This window comes from Callorhinchus milii, unplaced genomic scaffold (assembly GCF_018977255.1).
Source record: "Callorhinchus milii isolate IMCB2004 unplaced genomic scaffold, IMCB_Cmil_1.0 Scaffold1, whole genome shotgun sequence".
NCBI classification, from domain to species: domain Eukaryota; kingdom Metazoa; phylum Chordata; class Chondrichthyes; order Chimaeriformes; family Callorhinchidae; genus Callorhinchus; species Callorhinchus milii.
The window spans coordinates 38,084,326-38,108,365 of record NW_024704742.1 but is presented as its reverse complement, the minus strand read 5'-3'; the positions used below and the strand labels follow the sequence as shown (position 1 = coordinate 38,108,365).

At 44.8% G+C, this 24,040-nt stretch overlaps 1 protein-coding gene and 1 non-coding gene across 4 annotated transcripts in view; one reads left to right on the top strand and one right to left on the bottom strand.

Moving 5' to 3' along the window:
• shroom3 (shroom family member 3) overlaps positions 1-24,040 on the bottom strand; it is a 214,606-nt gene that overhangs the window by 6,104 nt on the left and 184,462 nt on the right. For all 3 annotated transcript variants that reach the window (XM_042340369.1, XM_007888936.2, XM_007888937.2), the window contains 6 exons: positions 18,671-18,802; positions 11,567-14,936; positions 7,805-7,905; positions 6,262-6,357; positions 3,247-4,080; positions 86-616 (listed from right to left, as the gene is read on the bottom strand). In XM_042340369.1, the coding sequence (XP_042196303.1) occupies positions 86-616; positions 3,247-4,080; positions 6,262-6,357; positions 7,805-7,905; positions 11,567-14,936; positions 18,671-18,802 (5,064 nt within the window). The remainder of the gene's footprint in view (positions 1-85; positions 617-3,246; positions 4,081-6,261; positions 6,358-7,804; positions 7,906-11,566; positions 14,937-18,670; positions 18,803-24,040) is intronic.
• trnal-cag lies at positions 15,222-15,293 on the top strand. The gene has a single exon. It is a non-coding gene; the product is annotated as a tRNA-Leu (tRNA).

Below are 24,040 nucleotides of genomic sequence, written 5' to 3'. Positions count from 1 at the left end.
TAACCCAATCATGATGGTAACTATTTAGCAGCAACACTGCAGTGATATTCACCTCTTATATCTTACGTGAAATTCTGCTACTTACTTTTCTTCCTCGGAGACGGACTTGTTGAGCAGTTTCTTTACCCTCGGCCTCCTGTGCTGGGCTTCCTGACGCACTGTGCTACCCCGGGGAAAGATGCCCTCCATTAAGTCCATGGTTGTCTTCATTTTGGAGTCAGGATCTAAGATATCTGCCAAAGACTTATCTTTGATGATAATCTCCTTGGCAAGCTTTTCAGACTTGAGGTCTTCTGGAGACTTCTGATTCCCTTCCAGGAATGACGACTCGACCTGGCCTATGATTCCTCTATTTTCTTGCTTTGTGGTTTGTGCTTCGGCTGCCGCTGGATCTTCGGTTGGGATAAAGGATTCTCCCGAGTCCTGGTGTAGCTGAGGCGTGGGGTGTGGTGAATTACTCTCGCGTGGGATGGTCGCAATGGCCAGCGTCTCTGGCTCATGGTTTGTGACGGGAAGGTTGGGACCGAGCTGAGAGGAATTGCTGTGGATCCACCTTGTTTGACTTTCTTCTGCTGTGACCTGCAGCCTGTCCTTCACAGGGTAACTTTCTGAAAACCTGCAGATAATACAGAGACAAGTCACGCGATCGTCTGCCATCAAAAAACACCTGCTAAACTAGCAAACTAGTGAAGTTAGAAGGAAAACAGTGTGACTGTCAATCCTAGAGAAAACAAATCTTTAACATTTCTGTATTGCTCTACCTAATATTTTACTGCCATTGTCCATGCCCTTAGCATCTTTCCTAGCATCTCTGTCTACTAGGGTTGAAAGGTACTACCATTTCAGGTACCCATATAAACCTTCTCTCCTGCAAAGAAACCCATGATCATTATGCAGACTCACAGGGCCTCAGCTCCATGGTGATCTCAGGTCAGAGCTGAGGTCTCGCCAATTGGCGCGATGCACATGGGGTTTCCTGCTGGAGACAAAGTTTCATTGTGATGTGCTTTTTATTACCATTGAGTCATGTAGCTCAGTGGTTAGAACACTCGCCTCCGCGGGGCAAAATGTTGGGCAGTTGCCTTAATCCACACACCTCTGTTTACCTAGCAGCACGTAGGAACCCAGTTGTTAATCGATTGTTGGGATTGCTTTTCCGGGGATAATAATTCCTCAAAAAAAACAGTAATAATTTGGTCACTCAATCAATGACTGATAGACACTGCTGTGTGCAATTGGCTGCTGCGTTTCGCCCACAAATATACAGTCAATTCACTTTACAGTATATTCTATGAAGCACTTTGAGACGTCTAGAAGACGTGAAAAGCGCTATATTCAATGCAAGGATTATTATTATTATTATTCTTATTGAGGCACTGACTGGTAAGGCATTACTTTCAACCCCATTGAAACAAATGTTAGATCAAGGGGCAGAGAAAGCTCCAATTAGACTGTGTCCCTTGTGTGATATACAGCAATGTACATCATTGTTGTGGTAAAACCACATTGCCCCTTTATTTAGTTTTACCACAGAAAATCCATCCAAGAGAAAAGCTCCTTCTCTGGTCCATAAGATATATTGCACATTCAAGGGTGCTTTAGTGTTATTCAGTGTTTTGATGTGTTCATTATTTTTGGCTGAAAGTCTACCTGCTCCTAACGGCTATCCAGAAATCACTGTTGAAAAGCCCGGTTATCACATGAGAACCCAGGATAAGGCTCAGCAGGTTGCCAACACTCATACATGAAGAATGGCCACGTAGGTGAGGTGCCAGAGGACTATGTAGCTCAGTGGAGTCCTGTAGCTCAGTGGTTAGAGCACTCGCTTTGCAAGCGAGAGACCTGAGTTCAATTCCAGGCAGAGGGCGAAACCTTGGGCAAGTTTCCTTACTCCACACAGAGCCTAATAATAATCCCTCCAAAACCAATAATAAATTGGTCATTTTCAATCGACGACTGTTTGTGGGACATTGCTGTGCGCAATTGGCTGCCGCGTTCGCCCACAAATATACAGTCAATTCACTTTACAGTGTGTTCTGTGAAGCGCTTTGGGACGTCCTCCCGACATGAAAAGCGCTATATCAAATGCAAGGATTATTATTATTATTATCGGGAGATTTAGATCCATACACCAGCACAAGTCAGTTCCTCTCTGGTAACTACAAATAAAGGTGGAAGCATTTAATGCATTGCTATTTGGAATAACACTGTTTACACAATATTGGAAAATATTTATCGGTAAACATTGCAATACAAAAGCTTGGAAATGTGTTTAAAATAAGTGCTTGAAAAACGTTGTTTAACTTCCACAGAAGCAGGGAAAAGAAAGAGACAGAACTTGCCTTGTCAAATTAAAATGTCTCAACATGCTTCATAATAATTGAAACTCCCTTCTATTTTCCACTTCCATGGCTGTTTGGGGTCATTGCTGTTTGCAAATTGGCTGAGACTACTGACTGCCTACAATCTATAATCACTACACCTCTTAGTAAAATCCTATGAAGCGTTTTGAGACATCTCAATGACCTGGTAAGGTGCTATGTTATCAGAATGCGCATTGCGGAATTGCTGGAGTTTAACCAGCTAAAAGCGCATAGCTTGTCCTTGAAAGCCCAGTGTAGCAAATTATATTTTAGATTGAGAAATGGGAGGATCAATGTGATGTCAACAAGGATTGTTTCAATACTGGGTGGGGGAGGGAAGAGGGATGGTGAGTTACATAAAATGACACAGCATGGAAACTGCTGTCTGCATGTTCAGGTGGATGTTAAATAAGCACATTTGTATGACATCTACACATGGAAATTTCCCTGTGTCTGGAAAGGAGTGCACAATCTCTCCCTGGACAGTCGCATCCTGCTTACCTAATTCCAGAGAGTATTAGGCACAGGTTGGCAAGAGACAAGAGGACATCAGAATGCACACTACGGTACTGCTGGAGTCTAACCAGCTAAAACCGCACAGTTTGCCTTTGATGTCGCTGTCTGACAAGCTTTCCCCACTGCTTGTTCAGCTAGGACCGCTCTACCCATTAGGGTTTTGGTTTTGTGGAATCTATGTTGACTTTTTCCAACTTTTCATTGTTTTTAAAACATTAAAAATGTTTTAAAATAAAAATAAATAGGTATTAAAATCAATGACGGGACTTGTTGAAAGTGAATGCAAGTTTTAAGAAAAATATTTCTGAGCCAGTTGGATTTATTTTTGATCCGACCCACTGAATACTGGAATTGGCATCTAGATTACCTGTGCGATGCTTCCTGTTCATTCCCGCTGGAGAATTCAGTGCTTGGCTCTTCCTTAAAGTCGATCAGAGGAGGCGGAGGTGGAAACTCCTTATAGTGAGCATTTGCAACAGCGCTGGGATCCTGCAGAGAAGGAGAAGGAGGAGGAGGAGGTGGAAATATCTGGAAACTGTTGGCCTGTGGCTCCGGCTCCTGGATAAACACATCATCTTCATCTGGGTAGGATGCTGAGCGGAGGTGGAACTGTGCTGGAGAGGTGGTCAAAAGGACGCTGTCTTGCGGTGAAGGGGGCCGAGGGGGCGGTGTTTCAGACTCAGAGCTGCCACTGCTTTGCGCTGTTCGGCTGGGCTCCCACTGAGACGGATTAAGGTTGGACCCGGAATACCGCGGGATCGCTGGCCTCTTCACTGGCTCTTCACTCCCAGGGTTTACCCATTTGAGCTTGGGAGGGGGAGGCCTTTGTGGCGACACCACTTTCCTCCTCGTTGCCTCCTCCAGCGCTGTGTCCTCGGGCGGGTAGTTTGTGAATGATCCCTGGGCTGCTTTAGTCAGACCGCTGCCCCTATTGTCTTGAATGCTTGCATTGGATTTGATGCACTGCTCTGATGCTGCCTTACTGTGTGCCATGGTCTCAGAGATACAGAGAGGGGCGACACTTGCTGGCAACACAATGCCTGAGGTGCTGCTGGGCCTGTAAGTGTCCAATGGCCTGTGCCTGTCATTCCAGCTGGACACTCTGTGCATTCCGAGTGACGACGGCTCCTTCTCATAAATGGCCAAATGCTGGGTTGCTACAGCTTTGTCTCTGCTGTCTTTTGCTTCATTGCTGAAAGACCTTGAAAAATAAAGGAGATTTATTTCCTTTAATTATCACACGGATATCGATGCAAAACCAGATTTCATTCAAAGAACTAAAAGTCCATTGTTTCTGAGACCAACACTGAGTGCTCCTGAGGAATTGGTAGCGTTACTGTCCTCACAATACAACTCACAGGATCAATTAATTATGTTTTCTTCATGGACACCTAATGTATGTCACACTGACACATGTGACTCGACTCCAAAGCCATCCCAGGCTGGAGTGATGGTCTTGGGGAGTTGGTGTGACAAAACACAGTTTACGCCATGAGTCAATAACATTATTGCTTTCCTAAAGTGTGCTCCCTCCACCCCATTGAAAACTATGGGAGGACTGGCTGTGTACTGTCTTTTCACATCTGGGGATTGCGGTGCAAATCCCACCCAGATTGTTTGAAAGAAAATTTGATCGCTCCCTGTCTGCCAGGTATAAGAGGTGCGTTGTGAATGGGTTAAGTCTCCTTCTCTGAGCTTCTATCATGGGCCCCAGTAAAGGACTGCTCATAATAATATAATAATTCTTGCAGTTGATAAAGTGTCTTATCACGTCTTCAAGATGTCTCAAAGCGCTTCATAGAATATAGTGTAAAGTGAATTGACTGTATACTTTATCGGCGAAACGCGGCAGCCAATTGCACACAGCAGTGTCCCACAAACAGTTGTGGATTGAGTGAAAACTTAAAAAAAAAGAATTTTTTTTGGAATGAATTATTACCCCTGGAAAAGCGATCCGCCAATCGACTAGCAACTGGGTTACTGCTAGGTAAACAGAGCCATGTGGAATAATGAAACTTGCCCGTTTCACCCTGCTGGGAATGAATCCAGATCTCGCTTGGAGCCGAGTGCTCTAACCACTGAGCTACAGGAACACCTAAAGAACTGCTCCTAATATGGCTAAAAGACTGCTGCTAACATGGCACTCCATCAACAATCCCAATTTAGAGAAAACATGCAAATGTACAACACACCAGGAAGAAGCCATTTGCTCATGTCCGTATTTGCTCTGCCAAGAAGTTTTCATCCTTATCCCATTCTCCCCTCTTTTCCAGAACCCTCTATTTCCATTTCCTCCCCAATTTTTTTTTACGTTTGGTATAGTGCCTTCTGCGTGAGGAGGATATCACAAAGCGCTTCACAGGATGTAATGAAAAGTGGAGCGAGTGAGTCCCTTGTGGGTGAACTTTGGCAGCAATTTTGTACACAGCAATGTCTCGTAAACAGCCATGAAGTGAGTGACCAATTTTAATTGGGGAATTGTTGACCAGGACACCAGGATAAACTCCTCTTTTATAGCAAGAGAAAACAAGAGAGGTGCTAACATTGATCCCCGAGGCACACCATTAACTCATCTCTACAATGAGAAAAAAAATCCCTCAATTCCCATTCTCTGCTGCATGTCCTTGAACCATTCCTGTACCCACTTTGGGGTCTCACACTCTGGGGCCCCAAGCCTTGGCTCTTGCCGATCTGCATCTAATACTTTCCGGAATTAAATAAGAAGGATGCATCCCTCCAGGAAGAGTGCGCATTGCATTCCAACAATCTATCTCTGGAATTTCCACGTGTAGCTGGGATACATGGAATTCTCAGTTTGGTTTGGATACTCTTAAGCATGGTGATGGGTTTCCGCATGCTTCAAGACACCCATCTAATCCCCCAAAACAATTTGATATAGCACCTTTTCAAGTGAAAAAGCGTTTCACAGGATTTACCATAAAATGTAGTGACTGTTGTTTGTAGGCGGTCATATGTCAGATGCTAACTTTCTACCTATTAGTTTAAGAAATCTCTTATGCGCCACCTTAAACACCTTCTTAAATCCAAATTTTAAAAAAAATCGAGTGCAGCTATCTTATCCACATTTTGGATGACTTCTTACAATAGCAATGTGTACGCCCACCCTGTGCTGATCAGTACCCTGGCTGCCACGTGCTGGGAATTTATTCATTCACTTTCATTTACATATTTAAAAATACCTACGCTGAATGAGCTTTCTAAAACAAGGCAAGATACGCCCCCCCCCCACCACCCACCTCCCAGCACAACTAATTATCACTAACGTGAATCAGCACCAATTGTGCAGGAGGTAATTAGAACCAGGTCCATTTCGTTACAATATTAAATCAGAGAAAAAACACATGGAGTTGTGTCATCATACCAGTCATGCGATCCTGGCCTTGTCAGGGGTCTGTTGAGGTCAGAACGCTGGGGCCGTGGCAGGTGCTGAAGTCTTGAACCCGGAGTCAAAGGGACACTGTAAATCCAGAAACATAGGTTTGAGAAGCAGATTAGTGAGGCCTGGACTATTGATTAGACCCTTTGTGGCAGCGTTAGGGAATGGTGCCCTATGAGTAAGAGCTACTGCTCGCTGCATTCATTTGGCAGGGATCGTTCTTGCAGCATCAAAGCTGTGTATGGTCACTAATCGTGAACAGGACCAGGCTCGACTGAGATGCTTCCCGTACCCAGTATTGAATAGTCAAACACTCACACGCCATTAATAGCCACTTGGGAGAGGAGCCGCAGAGCAACAGATACCTATGGACTGTAACTCAGAAGAGAGAGAAAATAATGCCCGAAGAGAGAAAAAATTGGCAAAATTGGCACAAACAGATTCAAATGTGGTGAGGGTTAATTTCTGAAATGTAGGTCTAGCTTCACAGCACGCAGAGTACATCCAGGGCCACCATGTGAGGCAACACATTGATTACGTAACCCACTGTAAAAGTGTAAAAGCCATGGGCACCAGTTTAGCAGTCCGATCAGACTGTTTGGCTTCGCTGAAATTAATGCCTTCTGTATTGTTTTTTGTGAAACTAAATGCTTTTACACACAGGGTGGTTGGTATGTAGGTTTCTTTGCTACAAACCCCACTGCTAAGGCAGAGGCTATCAATTATTTTAAAAGGGTATTAGGTAAATGCTCAAAGAAGAGGAGGAATGTGGGATGAGATTTGCCTCTTGCAGAGATCACAAGATTATTATTGCAGTAATATTATTACCACCACCAACACAGTAAGTCTGTGTTGTTGGTGGTAATAATATTACTGCAATAATAATGGGCCCAATGGCCCGTTTCTATGCTATTCTAAAATGTTTCCGGAGTTGGGTAAGTTTTAGCGTGGGAGCTAATGTACGCGAGTAAATTGAAAGTACACTTCTATTTAGGTAGTGATGAATGTTAGCTTTCGGAATTTTACAATGGTTTTGCAGAGCGGTTTCAGATCAGATTAGCCAACCTGTTCAGGTGACCAGACTGGATCAGACCACAAGCGAAGCCACTCAACCCATTGTGTGGGGCACTAGTTCCCTCAACATCTCCCCTGCCCCTCCCCAGTCAGTCTACGCAGTGTGAAAGAGGAGTCTACGTAGGGTGAAGCTTCAGAGTCATTATAAGCCTTTAGAATGTTGCCAACTCAAGCGCAAACATACCACATTCTCTCCATTTTGCATCAATGCATGTTTTTTTTCTCTCTCACTCAGCACGGTTTACTTCTGTTGGGGTGTTGTGCCTACAGTTAAGTCTAAATGCCTGGCCCAACGAGCATGAATAGAGCTGGTCCTGATCTCTCCCACATTGCACCCATCGTCCCTTTCAACAGGAAGTGCATCGTTGCTTGGTAGTGAATCAGGTGGGGGGGGAGGAAGGGAGAGAGGGGTCTTGTGAGAAAGGCTGCAGCCTCATACACAGTGGTTACATACCCACAACTGCTGCCCATGCAGTCCATCCCCATCCGCCTCAATAATGGAAGTTGATCCTTCGCAGAGATGCCGACCACTCGGTTTGCTCCGGCCACAACATCCTGGTTGTTAAAGAAACATATTTACAACCTAACACACATAACATGATGTAGGAATGAATATTCCAACTGGACCGGGGCAACCCATAAAATACTCCCCCATTCCCTCCACTCAGTAGACAAACTACTGCCTAATGTTTCACAGAACCATACAGACCCACTGGATACCAGGTTCAATCCCATATCTGTGTCAAGTTAGCTTCCCTGGCAGCAGTGCTTACAATTACTCTTGGCCCCAGGTTAGGGAGAAATCAGGCAAGTTCCCATTTTTGTTTGCTATCTAGTGACCATTATTGAAAGTGCATATCTCTGGGCATCATATGAGGACAGGATTGGGGTTGGCTCTCTCACCTCTCCCCCATAGGCAATCAGTCTTCACTGGAGAGTGAAAATTACCCAGTAGAATACTAACATTTGCATTTGGTATAGTACCTTTCACATCAGGAGGATTTCTCAAAGCTCTTCACAAGATACACTGTAAAGTGGAGTGACTCTGTGTTTTGCAAGCAAACGCGACAGGCAATTTGTGCACAGCAATGTCCCACAAACAGCTATGGAATGAGTGACCAGTTTTATCTGGGTGATTGTTGGCCAGGACACCGGGAGAAATTCCTTTCTCTTTTCGAACAGTACAATGGCATTTTTAACTTCTCTAACAGGCAGACGGGACCTCAGTTTAATGTTTCATCTGAAAGAAGGCACCTTCAGCAAACAGGCGTGTGTACCTTCAGCACCATACAGGAGTTTAAAGTCCTGATGTTGGGCTTGAACTTGGCCCAGTGTGCATCTGGGTCACAAAGTTCTGCGCTCCAGCCCGAGGTGGCACCTGAGCTCACACTCTAAGATGACACTCCAGTGCAGTACTCAGGGATCACTGCATTGTTGGAAGAGATGTTAATCTTAGCTCCTGCTGCGTGTTCTGATCCCATGATACTATTCAAAAAGAGAAGAATGTTTCTCCCAATATCCTGACCAATTATGCTTTAGATTAAATCAGTTGTTCAGTTCACAGCTATTTGCGGGACCTTGCCAACAAAAATAGCTGCCTATTTGGGACAATTACTGCATATTGCTCGAAGGTGTTTCAACATGATAAGAAAATATTAAAATGGGATTTCTTTCTTCACTCCCAAAAGAAGGAAAATGAGGCAAGCACATTCAAGAAACGAGGGAAGAAGAGAAAGCTAGCAGTAAAAATAAGCTTCCAATGTGAGATTTGGTTGAGTTTGGCAGGTCAGGGTTGTAATAATAATCCTTGCATTTGATATCGCGCTTTTCACATCTTCTCGACGTCTCAAAGCGCTTCACAGAATAGACTGTAAAGTGAATTGACTGTATATTTGTGGGCGAAATGCAGCAGCCAAATGCACACAGCAGTGTCCCACAAACAGTCGTGGATTGAAATGACCAATTTATTATTGTTTTATTTAAGAGGGATTATTATCAGGCGTGTGGAGTAAGAAAACTTGCCCAAGGTTTCACCCTGCCGGGAATTGAACCCAGGTGTCTCACTTGCAAAGCGAGTGCTCTAACCACTGAGCTACAGGACTCCACAAGACCACAAAGCAAAGGAGAATAACAATCAGTTTTCCTCTCAGTTTCCCAGAAGTGTACAAAATAACAGCGAAGAGTCAGTGATTTTGACATTGATTCAGGACCAGATTTGGCACTAACCGGCACCGGACAGGAAAACAAAAAATAACATTTACGTTTCCTGGCTCTCTGGGGCAGACAGTGCCTGGAGATTTTACTGCTTCCTGTCTGTGCATCTTCTTTCAACAACAACAAAAAATTCCTTAAGCATCTAATGACCCAAAGCAGGTCAAACTGCATTGGACAGAGGAAGGCGGATTAGCACATTGAGCACAGCTCTTCATTACAACTGGAACAGTGTCTGTTAAGAGTCTGTATATAGAACGGAAGGAAGGGAAAAAAACTGCTGCCCAAGATTTACAAACACAAATGCTCTGCCAATCCCATTACATTACTCCTGCCTCACCCAACTCATTTCCACCTTTCTCAACACAATTCTCTGTCCCCTCTCTGTGGACGTACATCCATGACTCACAAGAGCATTAAGCTATTTCTTAAATGAATTCACTGCCTCTGACTTGATCAATCTCTCCAGCTGCTCACACCAGCTACCATAGCTAGTATGCTGTCCCAGTATGTTGCTTTCCTTTAAGCCTACCATCCGGTCCTTGACAAATTCAGCTTTCTTCCACTTTTGCAATGTTGCCTGCCTCTGTCTGCACGGTGACCCCAACACAAATCAAAACTCTCATCCACGTCTTTGTCACCTCCAGACTTAATTTCTCAAAGGTTTTCTTTGGTAGCTTTCTTAGTTTAATCCTCCATAAAATAGAGATATTCAGAACTCCAAATCCCAGTAGATTGATTTCAAGAGCCTCTTTCTAACTTTCAAATGGTTCCACGCTCTTGGTCTCACCGTACTTCTGTGACGTCCTACTCTTTGCCCACTCCCTGCATTCTGATAACTCAGGTCTACTTCATGTCCTCGCCCTACTCTCGGCTGGTGAGATTTCAGCACATTTCTCCACTTTGGCAAATGGGACAAGAGGAGATGGGGGGGTTACAGAGCATGGAATTGTCTACAAAGGAGAAGGTTCAATGAGCCAAATGGCCTTCTCCTTTGCCTAATTTTCAACATTCCTATTTATGCCTCATCCCTCCAACAAATTCACTGAGCCATCAAGGCAGCCACAAGAAAGAGATAGCCACCAAAGGAAGAGGAGTTGTAAATGACTTTGTGCATTGACTAAATAAGAGGACAGTGCTGACAATGGAAGCTGTTCTCCCCTTTAGACAGGGGTGTAACAGACTCCTATGGCAGACGGTCATCTCAGCAAATTCAAGAGAGAATTACAACAACAACAAAATTACATTTGTGTAGCCTCTTTCACGTCGGGAGGACATCCCAAGGCGCTGGACAGTCAGCATTTCGGACCCAAGCTGGGGTTTGGGATTGGGGAGGGTGGAGGGCAGGGGGGAGGTAGAGTGATCACGGTTGAAGAGGAGAGTCTTGAAGGAGGCAAGGGAGGGAGCGAGGCAGAGGGATTGCGGGATGGAATTCCAGAAGGTAGGGGGAAAGTGGCAGAAGGCCCGCCCGCCAATGGTGGAGCGGGCAAGGTTGGGGACGTGAAGCAGGTCGGAGCCTGCTGAGCAGAGGGAGCGGCGGGATGGCAGGGGGGTTAGGAGGTTGCAGAGGTAGGGGGGAGCAAGATCATGGAGGGCTTTGAAGGTGAGGACTAAGATCTTGAACTGTATCCTCTGTGTGATGGGAAGCCAGTGGAGTCAGGCGAGGATGGGGGTGATAGGGTCATGGAGCCTGGTGTGGGAGAGGACACGGGCTGCAGAGTTCTGAAACAATGGCGGAGCCGGGCGATGTTGTGGAGGTGGGGGAAGGCAGAGAGGGTCATGGCATGGACGCGTTTTGGCATTACATAGCCTTTTGGCAAAAAATATAAATTATGGGGCACGAGTACGAGAGAACTGTAGGCTATTCTTTTCTTCGTCAGGACTGGACAGCTGGATCACAATAGTCTTCACCAGCCGTGATCGGCGCTGCGTTGGCCTGCATCGGTGACCCTCCCCCACCCAACCCAACCTCAAAACACAGGAAATTTGAAAGCCTCACACGTACCTGTCTAATAACTTCAGTTGACGGCGATGACCTTGAGCGACTGTGGACGGGCACTGGGTGTTCGGACCGTTCCAGCAGGTTCTCGGCAGATGCAAACTTCCCCGAATTCCTCGCAAAAGAATGTCTATCGAACGACGAGTGTTGCTGCTGAGGGTGCTGAGTGGGATGAAATGGACTGTAAGCTCTGTCCAACTCCTGCTGAAACGTTTTGTTCAACATCATCTCCGAACGGTAAATACGTTCCAAGTCTGCTCTGCGCCGGCTGAGGGAAGCGCCGACACTGGCTTGGTAGCCATCCTCATCGAAGTCGAAGGCCCCGCTCAAGCCCGGAGGCAGCGTGGAGGAGACGCGGCCCGTCTCGGCCAGCCTGTCCACCGGCTGGCGGCAGTACACGCTCTGGTCCTGCAGGGAGCTCATACTGGAAGAGGACGAGAGGCTCTGAACATCGGAGCGGCTTTGCCCCAAGAACGTGTTCTGCAAGCGCTCCCTGACACTTACAGTGTCTTGCACGAAAGGCCTTTTGCCTGTTTTACGGTGGATATAATCGGCGAGGGCGTTCTGCTGGAATTGCTTCAGCTCTGGCTTGGAGAGGTCGGCCGTCGACAGGGCCCTTCCATCTCTCTCGAAGAGCCTCCTCTTGTCAGCGACAGACTTCAGCTCAGTGGGCTCAGGGAAAACGAAGGTCCAGTCCTTTTTTTGCTGGGAGCTGGGAGAGCTTTCGGTGTCAGACACCCCCAGCTGGTTGATTTTCTCCGGCTCAGAGTACGATCGCTTCTTCTGTTCCGCCGTCAGCCGTTTCCTGCTGCCGATACGCAGCATGTGCTGAGGAGCCCCCGCAAACTCTTTGCCGCTGGCCTCTGGGGTCGTGCTCCGCATGTCCATCGTGACGGCGCGGGGCCGATCCTTGGGTGCACTGAAGATCCTCGCTTGAGATGCTGGCCCCACGTGTGCCGAGGACGGCCTCTGCTTGTTCTGGTAAGAAGAGACGATGCCTAGGTCTATCCGTCGGAAAGAGGTGGCCCTCAGCACCTTGGTCTGAGCGTTTTTCAGGCTGTTTCTGTAAGCTCGGTTGAAGGAGTTATCGGGGGGAGAGCCTGACACGTCCTGGGGATCATCTCCCCAAAGGGGGTCCTTATCATCACCGTCATCCACCAGCCGCGGGGAGCTTTTGGATGTGTGGAGCTGGGCCGCCATGTTTGTGATGGGAAGCGAGGCGATGGAAGAAGAGCTGCTCCTTTGTAAGGGTTTGAACGTAGATTGTGACGCAGCGTCCCGGGGCTTGGGGTCCTCCAACCTGCTGCCCATCTCTCTGTTCTCACACGTCAAGTGGTGCAGGATGGGTGTCCTGTCGGCACTGATCAGGTTGGTAATGGGATGGATCGCCTGCCTGAGTGTCGGTCCCTCTTGCAGACTGTACCTATTCCTGGGATCTTCCGTGCTGGTAAGCGAGTTCCTGTTGCTGGAGGACTGGCTGAGCCGACTGTATTCGGGAGCAAGGTGTAAGCTTCGGGGGTTGGGAAGCTTCTCTCCATCGTGCTCGCGCTGTTCAATCTTGCTGACCGTCTCCAACACGGAGCAGCGCTTGGACACTTCGGGTTTTCCATACTGGCTGCTGTGTGAGCTCTGAGTGCTGCTGGTACTGGATCTTGACCTGCTGAGGTCAGAACGATGGTTCTGCTCCTCACCCCTCACCGGTGTGTATGGAGACTGGATGATGTCGCTGTGGTTGCCGCTATGTTTGAGTGACTGTTGCCGTCCGTAGCTGCTCCAGTGATCTGTGGGCTGCTCTCTGCTCTCCTGCCCCCATTTTTGCGAGAGACGTACATCGTTGTAACTCTCCCACTGACACGATGCTTTGGCGTCCAGGCTGTGCTGCCTGCGATGGAGAGCTTTACTTTCCCCGTTGCTCTGACGGAAAGGAGAAGAAATACCGGGTCTGTCTTGGCTATCGCTCCAGCTCCGAGGCATGTGATCTTCCGGTTGGGGTTTCCACCGGGAGCAGTCCCCATCGGGATGCCCTTTCCCTTGCCAGCTCTCTCTGGGCTGAGTGGCAAGTGGTCTGTCACTGCCATCTCTTTTGTGCTGTGCATGCTGCTGGCGGTCACTGGGTCTACAATAATAGTGGGCTTCGAGTGTGGCAGTGCTCATACCGACAGGAGTGTTAGGACAAGACACTGGTCCTGCATCGGGTAATACTGCAGCTGTGTCATAAACGCCCTTGGAGTTGGGTAAAACATGTGCCCGGTAATGCCCATATTGTCCCTCTGTACGCTCAGATACCATCTCGTATCTGTTGTTTAAACCAGGTTGTGCGCCCGAGGGCTGGTAATAAACAGAAGGCTTGTTGGTGGTGCTTTGGTTTTTGTTTTCTACATTGCACGGAGTATGTTTAGTCCTTTCAAATGAACTTGGAGAGGCGAATGAACTCTCCTTACTTAAAGCAGGATTCAGGAACCCATTATTGGCACTTTGATGCAAGCAGTTGTTGCGGTTGCCTGGAGCCTGTGCAAACCGCGGCTCAGGCTGGGGCACTGGATACACTCCCGTCGGGAGCATTGGTTGACCGGGTTGAGGTGTCTGAGGGTAACAGTGCTTAGGCTGAGTTGCTGGGCTACTCTCAGGACTCTTCTCGAGCACGGTGTTCAGTTGTCCTTCAATGAAAACAGGCTTTAATGGATGCGTTTGCCCAGAAGAACCTGCGTTGCTATGGTAAGGCCACGCTCCCTTTGGCTGAGGTCGAACAGTCTTGGCCTGTCCGTCCAGACTGGACCAGGGGGTAGGTTTTTCATGGCTCCTGATTGCCATGAAACTATCACTGCGAGCTGGTGGAGGAGGAGGAGGTGTTTTACTATCAATCTCCAAAGAGCTCCTATTCGGGTTATTCCACACTGGACCAATACTATGTCTGTTGCCAGTGTATGGCCTATAATAGCTCCTGGCGTCAGCTTGGGTTCGACTCTCAGAGTTTCTCATCATGGAAGGGCAGCACACCTCTTGCTCTTCAGATATGCCCCTGTGGTGGTCGTAGACTGTCTTTACATACTTTATATCAGCTTGTCTGATTCCTTCATGTAGACTGTTCCTGGATGGCATGTTTTCCATGGAGTAGGATGGCTCATTGCTCAAGGATGGAGGCGGGTACTCTGGGATGCTGGAGCTTGTAGAGAAGGAGCTATAGGCAGAGTCTCTCTTGCTGTGGTGATGGGAAAACTGGTCGATGCTGTTGGTAGACTTGGCAGGAGAGAGACTGCAGGAGGGGTAGGGAGGATTAGTATGGTCCAGGCTTTCCATACTGCCCCTCGAGCTGTATTGATCAGGACTCCTCCTCAGATATCCATGGTCATAACCAGAGAGGTCACTAGTAGAAGAACTAGTGTGGAAAAGGAACAAAAAAAACATTTTATTGAAAATAGGCATTGTTACACAAGTATATTTAAACAAGGATACATTAAAGAATTGCTCACAATGTATAATGGATTCCTGTTGTAAGCAATAGGTCAGACAGACAAAAAATAAACCCTCCGATGGTCTATAAAAATATTTATTACATCATTAAATTGAAATAATTGGTGACAATTTATTTGTATCCTATTACATATTTGTAGGTGCTTTTAATCGTCATTCAGGTTACTCCTCAACACTAATACTGTATTAACTCCTGTAGCTCAGTGGTTAGAGCACTTGCCTCAGAAGCGAGAGGACCTGAGTTCAATTCCCAGCAGGGCGAAATGTTGGGCAAGTTTCCTTACTCCACACACCTCTGTTTACCTAGTACTAAGTAGGAACCCGGTTATTAGTCAGTTGGCAGATTGCTTTTCTGGGGGTAATAAGCCTTTAAAAAAATGTGGTCACTCAATCCACGACTATTTGTGGGACACTGCTGTGCACAATGCTGCATTTCGCCCACAAAATATACAGTCAATTGACCTTACTGTATATTCTGTGAAGCGCTTTGAGATGACTCGAAGACGTGATAAGGCACTATATCAAATGTGAGGGTTGTTATCGGTGTCTGGAAACAAAGTGCTGCTGTACTGTACACCTTAATGTGCAACAATAGTGGGTTTTAGTTTTAATCCTGTACATATTATATAAAAAAAACTTATGGATAATGTTGTGCTTTCCTTCTGTACTCTGTTGGTTTGCAACGAATAGATACTATTTCTAAATTCACAAGATCCTGAGAGAGAGACTAGGACAAAGAAAGCCCTTTCAGCCCAATTCATCACATCTGACTTACAGAATAACAAACCTGCCATCTTCCCATTATGGCATCAAGCTATTTTTCAAATGGCACCACATCTGTTTTACCCACTCTGCCTGTGGGGAAGAAGATCTTATACATCCCACAAAATGTGGAACATGGTGAAGCAAGACTCCTCCATGCACTTCCTGAGCACAGATGTAAACGGTTGAACAAGCCAGCTTGCTGAACTGAATGGTCTCTTGTTCTAACATGATGGTCTGGATCACAAAGACCTGCGTGATCACACTGAAGTTACAAAGTCTCTATTCAATGTGGAAATAAAACCCTCACCTCTGGTCAGGTGCGGGTAAATGCCAAACTCAACACCATGTAATTAGAAATGCAGTGTTGCTCAGGAGTTACTTTGTTGTGTAGCTATGTGTATCCAGGTAAGAGTCTGGCAGTGCAGTCAGGTTAGATAATGTAGCCCTATTTGACTCCTTATTGTACTAAAACCACTACGACCCAATTTGGGGTCCAACACTGGCAACTGTAAAATATCCCAAACTAGAATGACCAAACCAATACAATTTTCATTTATAAAGAGCATTCAACGTCAGGAGGACTTTTTCAAAGCATTACACAGTGTTTGATTGGGCACCCAGGCAGGGGATGGGGTCCGAGGGGAAAGATGACCGAAAGCGCAAAGAGGTAAATTTGGACACATGCCATGAAAGAGAGAAGGGAGTGAGTCAGAGGGATAGAGTTCTCAAGAGTGGGGCAGAATGGTTAAAAGCTCTCGCTCCAATATAAATAAATAATAATAATTTGGTCACTCAATCCATGACTGTGGGTCATTGCTGTGCGCAATTGGCTGCCGTGTTTCGCCCACAAAATATACAGTCAATTCACTTTACAGTATATTCTGTGAAGTGCTTTGACACATCTTAAAAATGTGATAAGATAATATCAAATGCAAGGATCATTATTATTATTAATTCAGAGGAAGGATTAGTAGTTGCAAACCAAGAGACTCTGAGATTAAGACCCTGACTGAGATCAGCCAATTCAGCAGACTGGGATTGAATCTGGCTTCTCTCTCAGGGGATCGGGGAGAGATCCTGTGCTTTTACAATGCTTTCATTCTTTCAGTGGATACACTTTGCCCAGAAAACTCTGACTCAAAGCTTTCTTTCCCCTTCATTACGGAAACATATTATACTTATCAGGAGTGGGGCACATTCTGGTTATGATGTATTAACCTTCGTAATAACTTTCGGACTTCTTTTTATAAAATGTTAATAATAATAAAGAATCACCTGCCAAATAAAAACCTCTTTTCATTATCTACATCTTTCACAAGAAGTGAGGATTTTGTTATTGCTTCGTCTGATTTTTATTTAAGTAATACCTTCCCCCCCAACAGCCAGATATACACTCACACAGCTTTCATTTAGTCCTTCAGGCACTTACGCAGAAGCTGCACCTTGTTGTTGTTATTGTTGACAACTGCTTCCACTGAAGCTCAGTGGCTTATACCTGTGGCTCCTGTGAGAGAAGTGAATGCGAGGGCATGACACTGTGTCATCACAGCAGCGGTGGAGAGGGAACCTAGCAAGCACATTGATGCAAGTCTCTTGCCAAAATACGCGCACAGCAGCAGGAAGGGCCCACGCCTGAGCAAACAATGCTTAGCATTTAGGTAATCTGTGAATAATGTGCGCATGCAAAGCACAAACCTCAGACACACTAGATTGGGCACATTCATTTCTCTCCGCCCACCCTCCCCGCGAGAAAATCTAATCAAAATAGAGAAACCATTCCCCCCCTCCCCTAGAGATGGCATCTCACCAACTTGGTTACATGACTGAAGAATGAGGTCATCTCTCCTGTCCTCGCTTAGGTTTCGCATGATTGTTCATAACTTTTCTCATAACCCTACAAGCACAACAGCTGCCTTTTACTTTACATGTAATGTATGACAGCACAGTAAAGCTTTGTAGTTATATTACTCACATATATCCTGTTTAAGTTCTAACTAATACATTGGGAAGTACCCCTCTGGTAAAGTTATTTTCTGCGTTCAATCCTAAAAAAAAACGAACCCACACCAGGTATAACTGACAAGAACCTGAATTTTCAAGATATTTAAATTACTTTGGTCTTTCCTGATGCTTTAATTCAATGGAAAGCAACCCATTATACCACTAGTATCAAGAAGTGTCTTGCTATAACGAAAGCAAACTTTCCAGGTTCAATTGGATCATGTTAAGATGTAATACACGGTTTAAGTTTAGTAATTCCAAGAGGATTATATACAGATGTGCACACATATACACCCCTTCTGTAAGTTGTGGGCCTGCCTGCATTTGTGTACCCACACATCTGTGCGAGGATCGGTGTGTCTCTGCATCATGCATCGTGCATCCCAGTGCACTTGTCCATCTGTGTGATGCCCTCATAGCTGAATGACTAATAACAGTGTGTAAGCTCCACTCAGGTGGCTGACTCTGTGGAGTCAAAACTCAGTGGGAGTCAGTGCCTTTAGGACTGGAATGGAAAAAAATAAGCGTTTGGAAGTGGGGAGAGGAAAAATGTACTTACAACATGAAAAAACAAAGAAACCTAAAAGATGACATTTCTGCCAACAACAACAGCTTGCACTTTTACAGCACCCTACCTATATTAGAAGCATTAAACAGCTGTAAAATAATTGCACTGTCAGCAGTCGCTTCCCAAACCCCCCAAAAAAGAATGTTAAAAGATTTGCTATTATTTAAACCTCAATCGCTCCTTTTGGTTGCAGGACAGAAGGAAACAAGATGTGATGAGTTGAATGGCCTCCTTCTGTGTGGAAAGTGTCTGTGTGTCTGGGAGATTTGTTTGTGGCTGTGACAATGCCCTGGACTCTGACTGACCTGGAATGGTAGGGTTGGTGCCAAGGAGTGCTGACCGTGCCCTGAGATATTTGCATCATGCTGGAATCTGGCTGGTGCTCCACTAGTTTTGTAGAATGCCAGGAGTGAGGTCGGCACACTTGTTCAGTCCGCCTGTAACATACAGCAAGAGATAGCCCCATCAGTAAAACAATTTTACTACAGAAGTTTACAATATTATTCACCGCGCTCGACTCGGTTTGGCTTCATACTCAGTCCAATCTTCCAAAAAGCTAACAAAGTGTTTTTTGATGAAGAAACAACATTCAACAACCACCACTACTGCCTGCTGGGGATGACCGGAGTGTTTGGAGACCGGTGTCCTGGAACAAATGTATTCTTCGGAGCTGAAAATCAGAATGAATGCTTTGGCTACACAGATGAAAAAGTGCTCCTCAGCAAAGTATTCCTACCACCTCGCGATGTAAACTGTATTTTCTACAGTGATCCATCCCCATGTGTGTTACTCAGCCTCACAAGACCTCTGATACGAGGTGATCTTGGGCTGGAGCCAATAGCTCGCAAGTCAGCGTGACCTACATTCAGGCTAACGCCACAGAGGTTTCAGGTCCAGAAGCTTCAAGGTCTAACATACAAACAGTCAGACTCAGACAACAGAAACCAGTCCCAAAGTGTGTTCTTCTAACAGTTCTCTGAATAAGGAAAGAAGTACAATTGGAAGGGGGAGGTAGAAAGAAAATCTGTAGATTTTAAAGGAGAATTTAATTTTACAGGAGGTCTACTTTAATGACTAATGTTGGATTTTTATTCATCAGAAACAGGTTTCTCTAGTGCAGTGAAGTGTGACAGCTGTTTTGTTCTGTGGTCTCCATAAAATGAGCTCCTTAAGTGACCTTAGATAAGGAACTCACTGTGATGGGAACCGCAGAACTAAAATGGGGTGTGCTATCTCCCTGGTGTCCTTTTACAATACTTTGCCTAGATTAAAGACCCCTGCCATTTCACAAGTCTCAGGTTAACAAACAAATAAAATTACATATAAAAAGGGCCTTTCATGTCGGGAGGACGTCCCAAGGTGTTGGACCGAAGAGTAAATAGGATAGCAGAACAGAAGTAGAGTCCTGTTATAAAGGGCTGGAGTTCATAAAATCCCAGCTAATGTAATAATGGGCATGATCCTCGGTCAACATTTGCATTGGTGATAAACTGATGACCTGGAAATCGGTCATTTTGGATTGTTTGGGTAAATAAATGTCTGGGTTCACACCCAAATTGCGCTGTAAGTGGACCCACTCTATAACCAAGTGCATTATAACAGGGGTCTACTGTAATTGATTCAAATAGAAATCTGATCTTAATGGTATGGTTCACTATATGGCACTAGTAGCTCATTTTGGACCATCTGTGTACACCTTCCAATCGCTAGTTCAGAGCACATCAAGTGAGTTGGTATTGAAAATGGTGGCTTTCGTGCTAAAAGAAAAGAGGTGGAATTTGTGGAGTCCTGTAGCAAAGTGGTTAGTGCCCTTGCCTTGCAAACAAGAGGACCTGGGATTGATTGTCGGGCAGAGCAAAACGTTAGGCAAGTTTCCTTATTCCACACGCCTTTGTTTACCTAGCACTAAGTAGGAACCTGGTTGTTAGTCGATTGGCAGATAGCTTTGCCGGGGGTAATAATCTCTTAAAAAAAGAAAAATTAAAACAAACTAATAATTTTGGAACTAAATTCTACAACTGTTTGAGGGACACTGTTGTGCACAATTGGCTGCCGTGTTTCACCCACAAAATGCACAGTCAATTCACTTTACAGTATATTCTGTGAAGCTCTTTGAGATGTCTGGAAGACATGATAAGGTGCTATATCAAATGCAAGGATTATTATTATTATTCATTTTATTATGTTTCATTATTGGTCAAATTTCTCAAATGCACACAGACCAAAAAAAGGAATAAAACGTTCTTTCAACATAAAGCTGCAAAGCAAGATTGTGTTTTTTTAGTGAAGCTGTTAAAAATGAACAATGAATACTTACTATATGGATAATGAACATTATAGTGCAAACCCCTTTAAGAATGGTCATTTCAAATGATAAATCGGATCTATGTCCACTGTGAAATAACAGCTTCACTGGCTGCTGGGACAGTGTGCAAAGCTCTGCTGCTGGAAAGGAATGCAATAGTGTGGAGCAATGCGATATAAAAGCACACAAAATATAGGTAATTAAATGAAATTCATCCCTTATATGGTTAGTTTCTAAATATAGATACAAATTATTTATATATATTATATATGGAGTGACAACTTTTTTAATCCCTCATGACAAAAATTAATATTACTATATTGTTTTAAAAATGCCAATTCAGCAGAACCCACGGTCGAATATTTGCCAGCGCTTACTATCAAAGCTCGCAAGTGAAGAAATAATGCGGGCAAGGTAACAGAGGGTGATTTGGTATCTGTGAATCCTTGTCCTCGGTAGAAGAAAATGAAATCAAACACCATTAGAAGAAAGGAAAAAATTGGCTAGGAGAGGAAAAGCAGAGATGTGCTGGGTAATCATTTTAGTGCGTATCAATAAATAATCCACCAAAGAAATGTTGTCAGACCACCTGGGAGAAGGACTGACTGCTTTGTTAGCAGATTTATGCTTCTTGCTTTTTGAAGTTCTTTTTCCCTTCTTGTGCCAATTTTGTGTCTGGTTTCCAAAGGTGGTGATAAAATTATTTCCCCATACAAAGCATTAAGGAGAAAGCAGGCCCTTTTTGAAGCTGCAGACATGAAGGATTGCTGCGTTGTATCTGCCGTAGTCAGCCTCTGAATTTACTGTGGATTCTGGGCTGCTGGTATCAGGCCCTGACACACTGTCACCTCCATCAAAATAAGTCATCAATCCAAGCACATGGGATACAAGGGACCTTTATTAAGAACACACCAATACCGGGAGGCAGCGTTCAGATTTGCTGACCATTGACTATAATGATACTAAAGAACATTTATAGTACCTAAAGCATTGAGGTGTCTTTAAGTGCCCTATAGCAATGACTTCAGTGTAGTGACTGTTTTGCAGTGAAATGAGGTAGATATTATGTGCATATCAAGGTCTCAGAAATTGTTTTTTGTTGATAAAATGGCACTATTTGAAATGAGAAGGGAGTTTCTCCCAGTGTCCTGGCCAACAATCCCCTAAATAAAATTGGACACTTGTTTCAAGGTTGTTTATGGTACAGAGACAGGTTCCTTTCCCGGTGATCTTGCTGTGTTTGACAGCAGTGGAACGTGGTAAGCTTCTGTTTAACCCCGTCACCTGCAATGACGGTTACAAACTGGATAGATAGTACCATCTGGCCTCCCACCTGTGGCCTGGACCTCTCCTGCCAGTGTCAGGATTAATGGTTGAGCCTTGGCACAAGGGGCACAGCACATAAGGGCAGGAGAAAAAGTCTGGACTTCTGGTGGTAGAATACAATCATTAGTGATGCTCCCATTACTGCTGAACCAAATCCACCTCCATATTGTCAAAGCTCTGCTTCTTCCCTGGATTCTCAACTTGTTGAAATGAAAACTCATCCCACCGTCTGTTCTCACTTATTCTTCAAGGATCTAAAGACTGTGGAACTCCTTCCCTCGCTCAATCATCACCTGTGATCGGCAACCTTCTGATATATAAGTTTGGCACCATCTAACCACGACTTTCTGATTTATCTTATCTTTTCTCTGCGGCTCCTTTCAACCTTGGCAGCTTCCTCCACAACAGGCCTTGGCTTTTCACCTTGGGTTCTCAGAAAACCGATTGTCAGAATTACCAGAGATACAAAATGCTGCAACACCCAATAAAATCTGGTTAGCGGGATAATTCCTTGTTGCGTTTTTAAGAGCTTTCCGAGACGCAACCCGAGACGTGTGAAGGTTGCTGTATACATGCTTGTTTTTGTTTCATTTGAATTTTTCTTTTTGTGAGTAATACCTATGACACCCAGTCAAAGATAGACTTCAGAGCAGTTTAATCATTCCCACTTTTGTCTCACCGCAAACTCTGTTAAATGAGTCTGTGCAACAATGTATATTGTCATATAATGTACATGCCACAATGTACAGACATAGTTTGAAACTTATTTAGTTTACTCCCGTGTTAACCAATTAGTGTTATGTGATTGCTGCCTTGTGCCGCCTATTTTAAGAAATGTTTTGATGTAAACTAGGTTACAGTGAAAGGAGATTTGTATTCTCCTGCAGTTTCTTGCCTGTGCCTCATGGTGACTATAGTGACTGGCTGGGTTATGGTTCTGCAGCTAGTGGCCACAATGCCATTATCCACCTAGGTCCTAATTCCACCATGGAAAAGTGCATACATCTTCTCATTCGGGTCATCTGGATCAACAAGTGTTCCTGGCCTAATGCACAGTAGAAAGGAAGTTTCACAAAGTATTTTGACCTCTAACTGGACTCAGACGATGTATTGAGAGTGGAACTACCTTGCTGTTTGGGTACATAGTGCTGGTAGCTGTTGAGGAATGTTGTTGTGACTGTAGGAAGCTATCTATTCGGCATTCCTATGAATGTCAAGGCAATACTTATGTACTTATTTAAATAAACTATCAGTATAGATTACACAATATATGGGCATTGAATATAAAAGCAAGGATGTGATGTTACATTTATATAAAACATGTTAGGCTAGAGATAGAGAGAGTAGTATGTAGTTCTTAGCACTGTGTTATAGAAAGGACATCGGAGACATGGAGTCAGTGTTGGATAGGTTTGTTGAGATACATAGATCATAGAATATGACGGCACAGAAGGAGTCCATTCTGCCCATTGTGCTTGTGCCTGCTCTTTGGAAGAGCTACCCAATCAGTCACACTCCCCCGCTCTTTCCCCTTATCGTTGCAACTTTTTCCTCTTCAAGTTTCCTCTTCGAGCCTGGCTCAGTTAGTAGAACTCGCATCTCCAATCAGAGGTTGTGGGTTCAAGACCTGTGTAGGGGCCTTGAGCTCACAATACTATGCAGAGGGAGCGCCGCATCGTCAGAGGTGCCTTGTTGTGAAGTGTATAATATCAAGGTTGTCTTTATTATTTTATTGTATCTCCTTTCACCGTAACCTAGTTTACATCAAAACATTTCTTAAAATAGGCAGCACAAGGCAGCAATCACATAACACTAATTGGTTAACACGGGAGTAAACTAAATAAGTTTCAAACTATGTCTGCGTCACCAAATGTGGCATTTACGTTATATGACATGGACGTGTGCTTCAAGTATGATTATATAATAGAAAAAGAAGGCAGTCTGTTGCCTCGACTCAGTTTTGTTGTCTCCAATTCAAATGCAATATATACATTGTGACACAGACTCATTTAACAGAGTTTGCGGTGAGACAAAAGTGGGAATG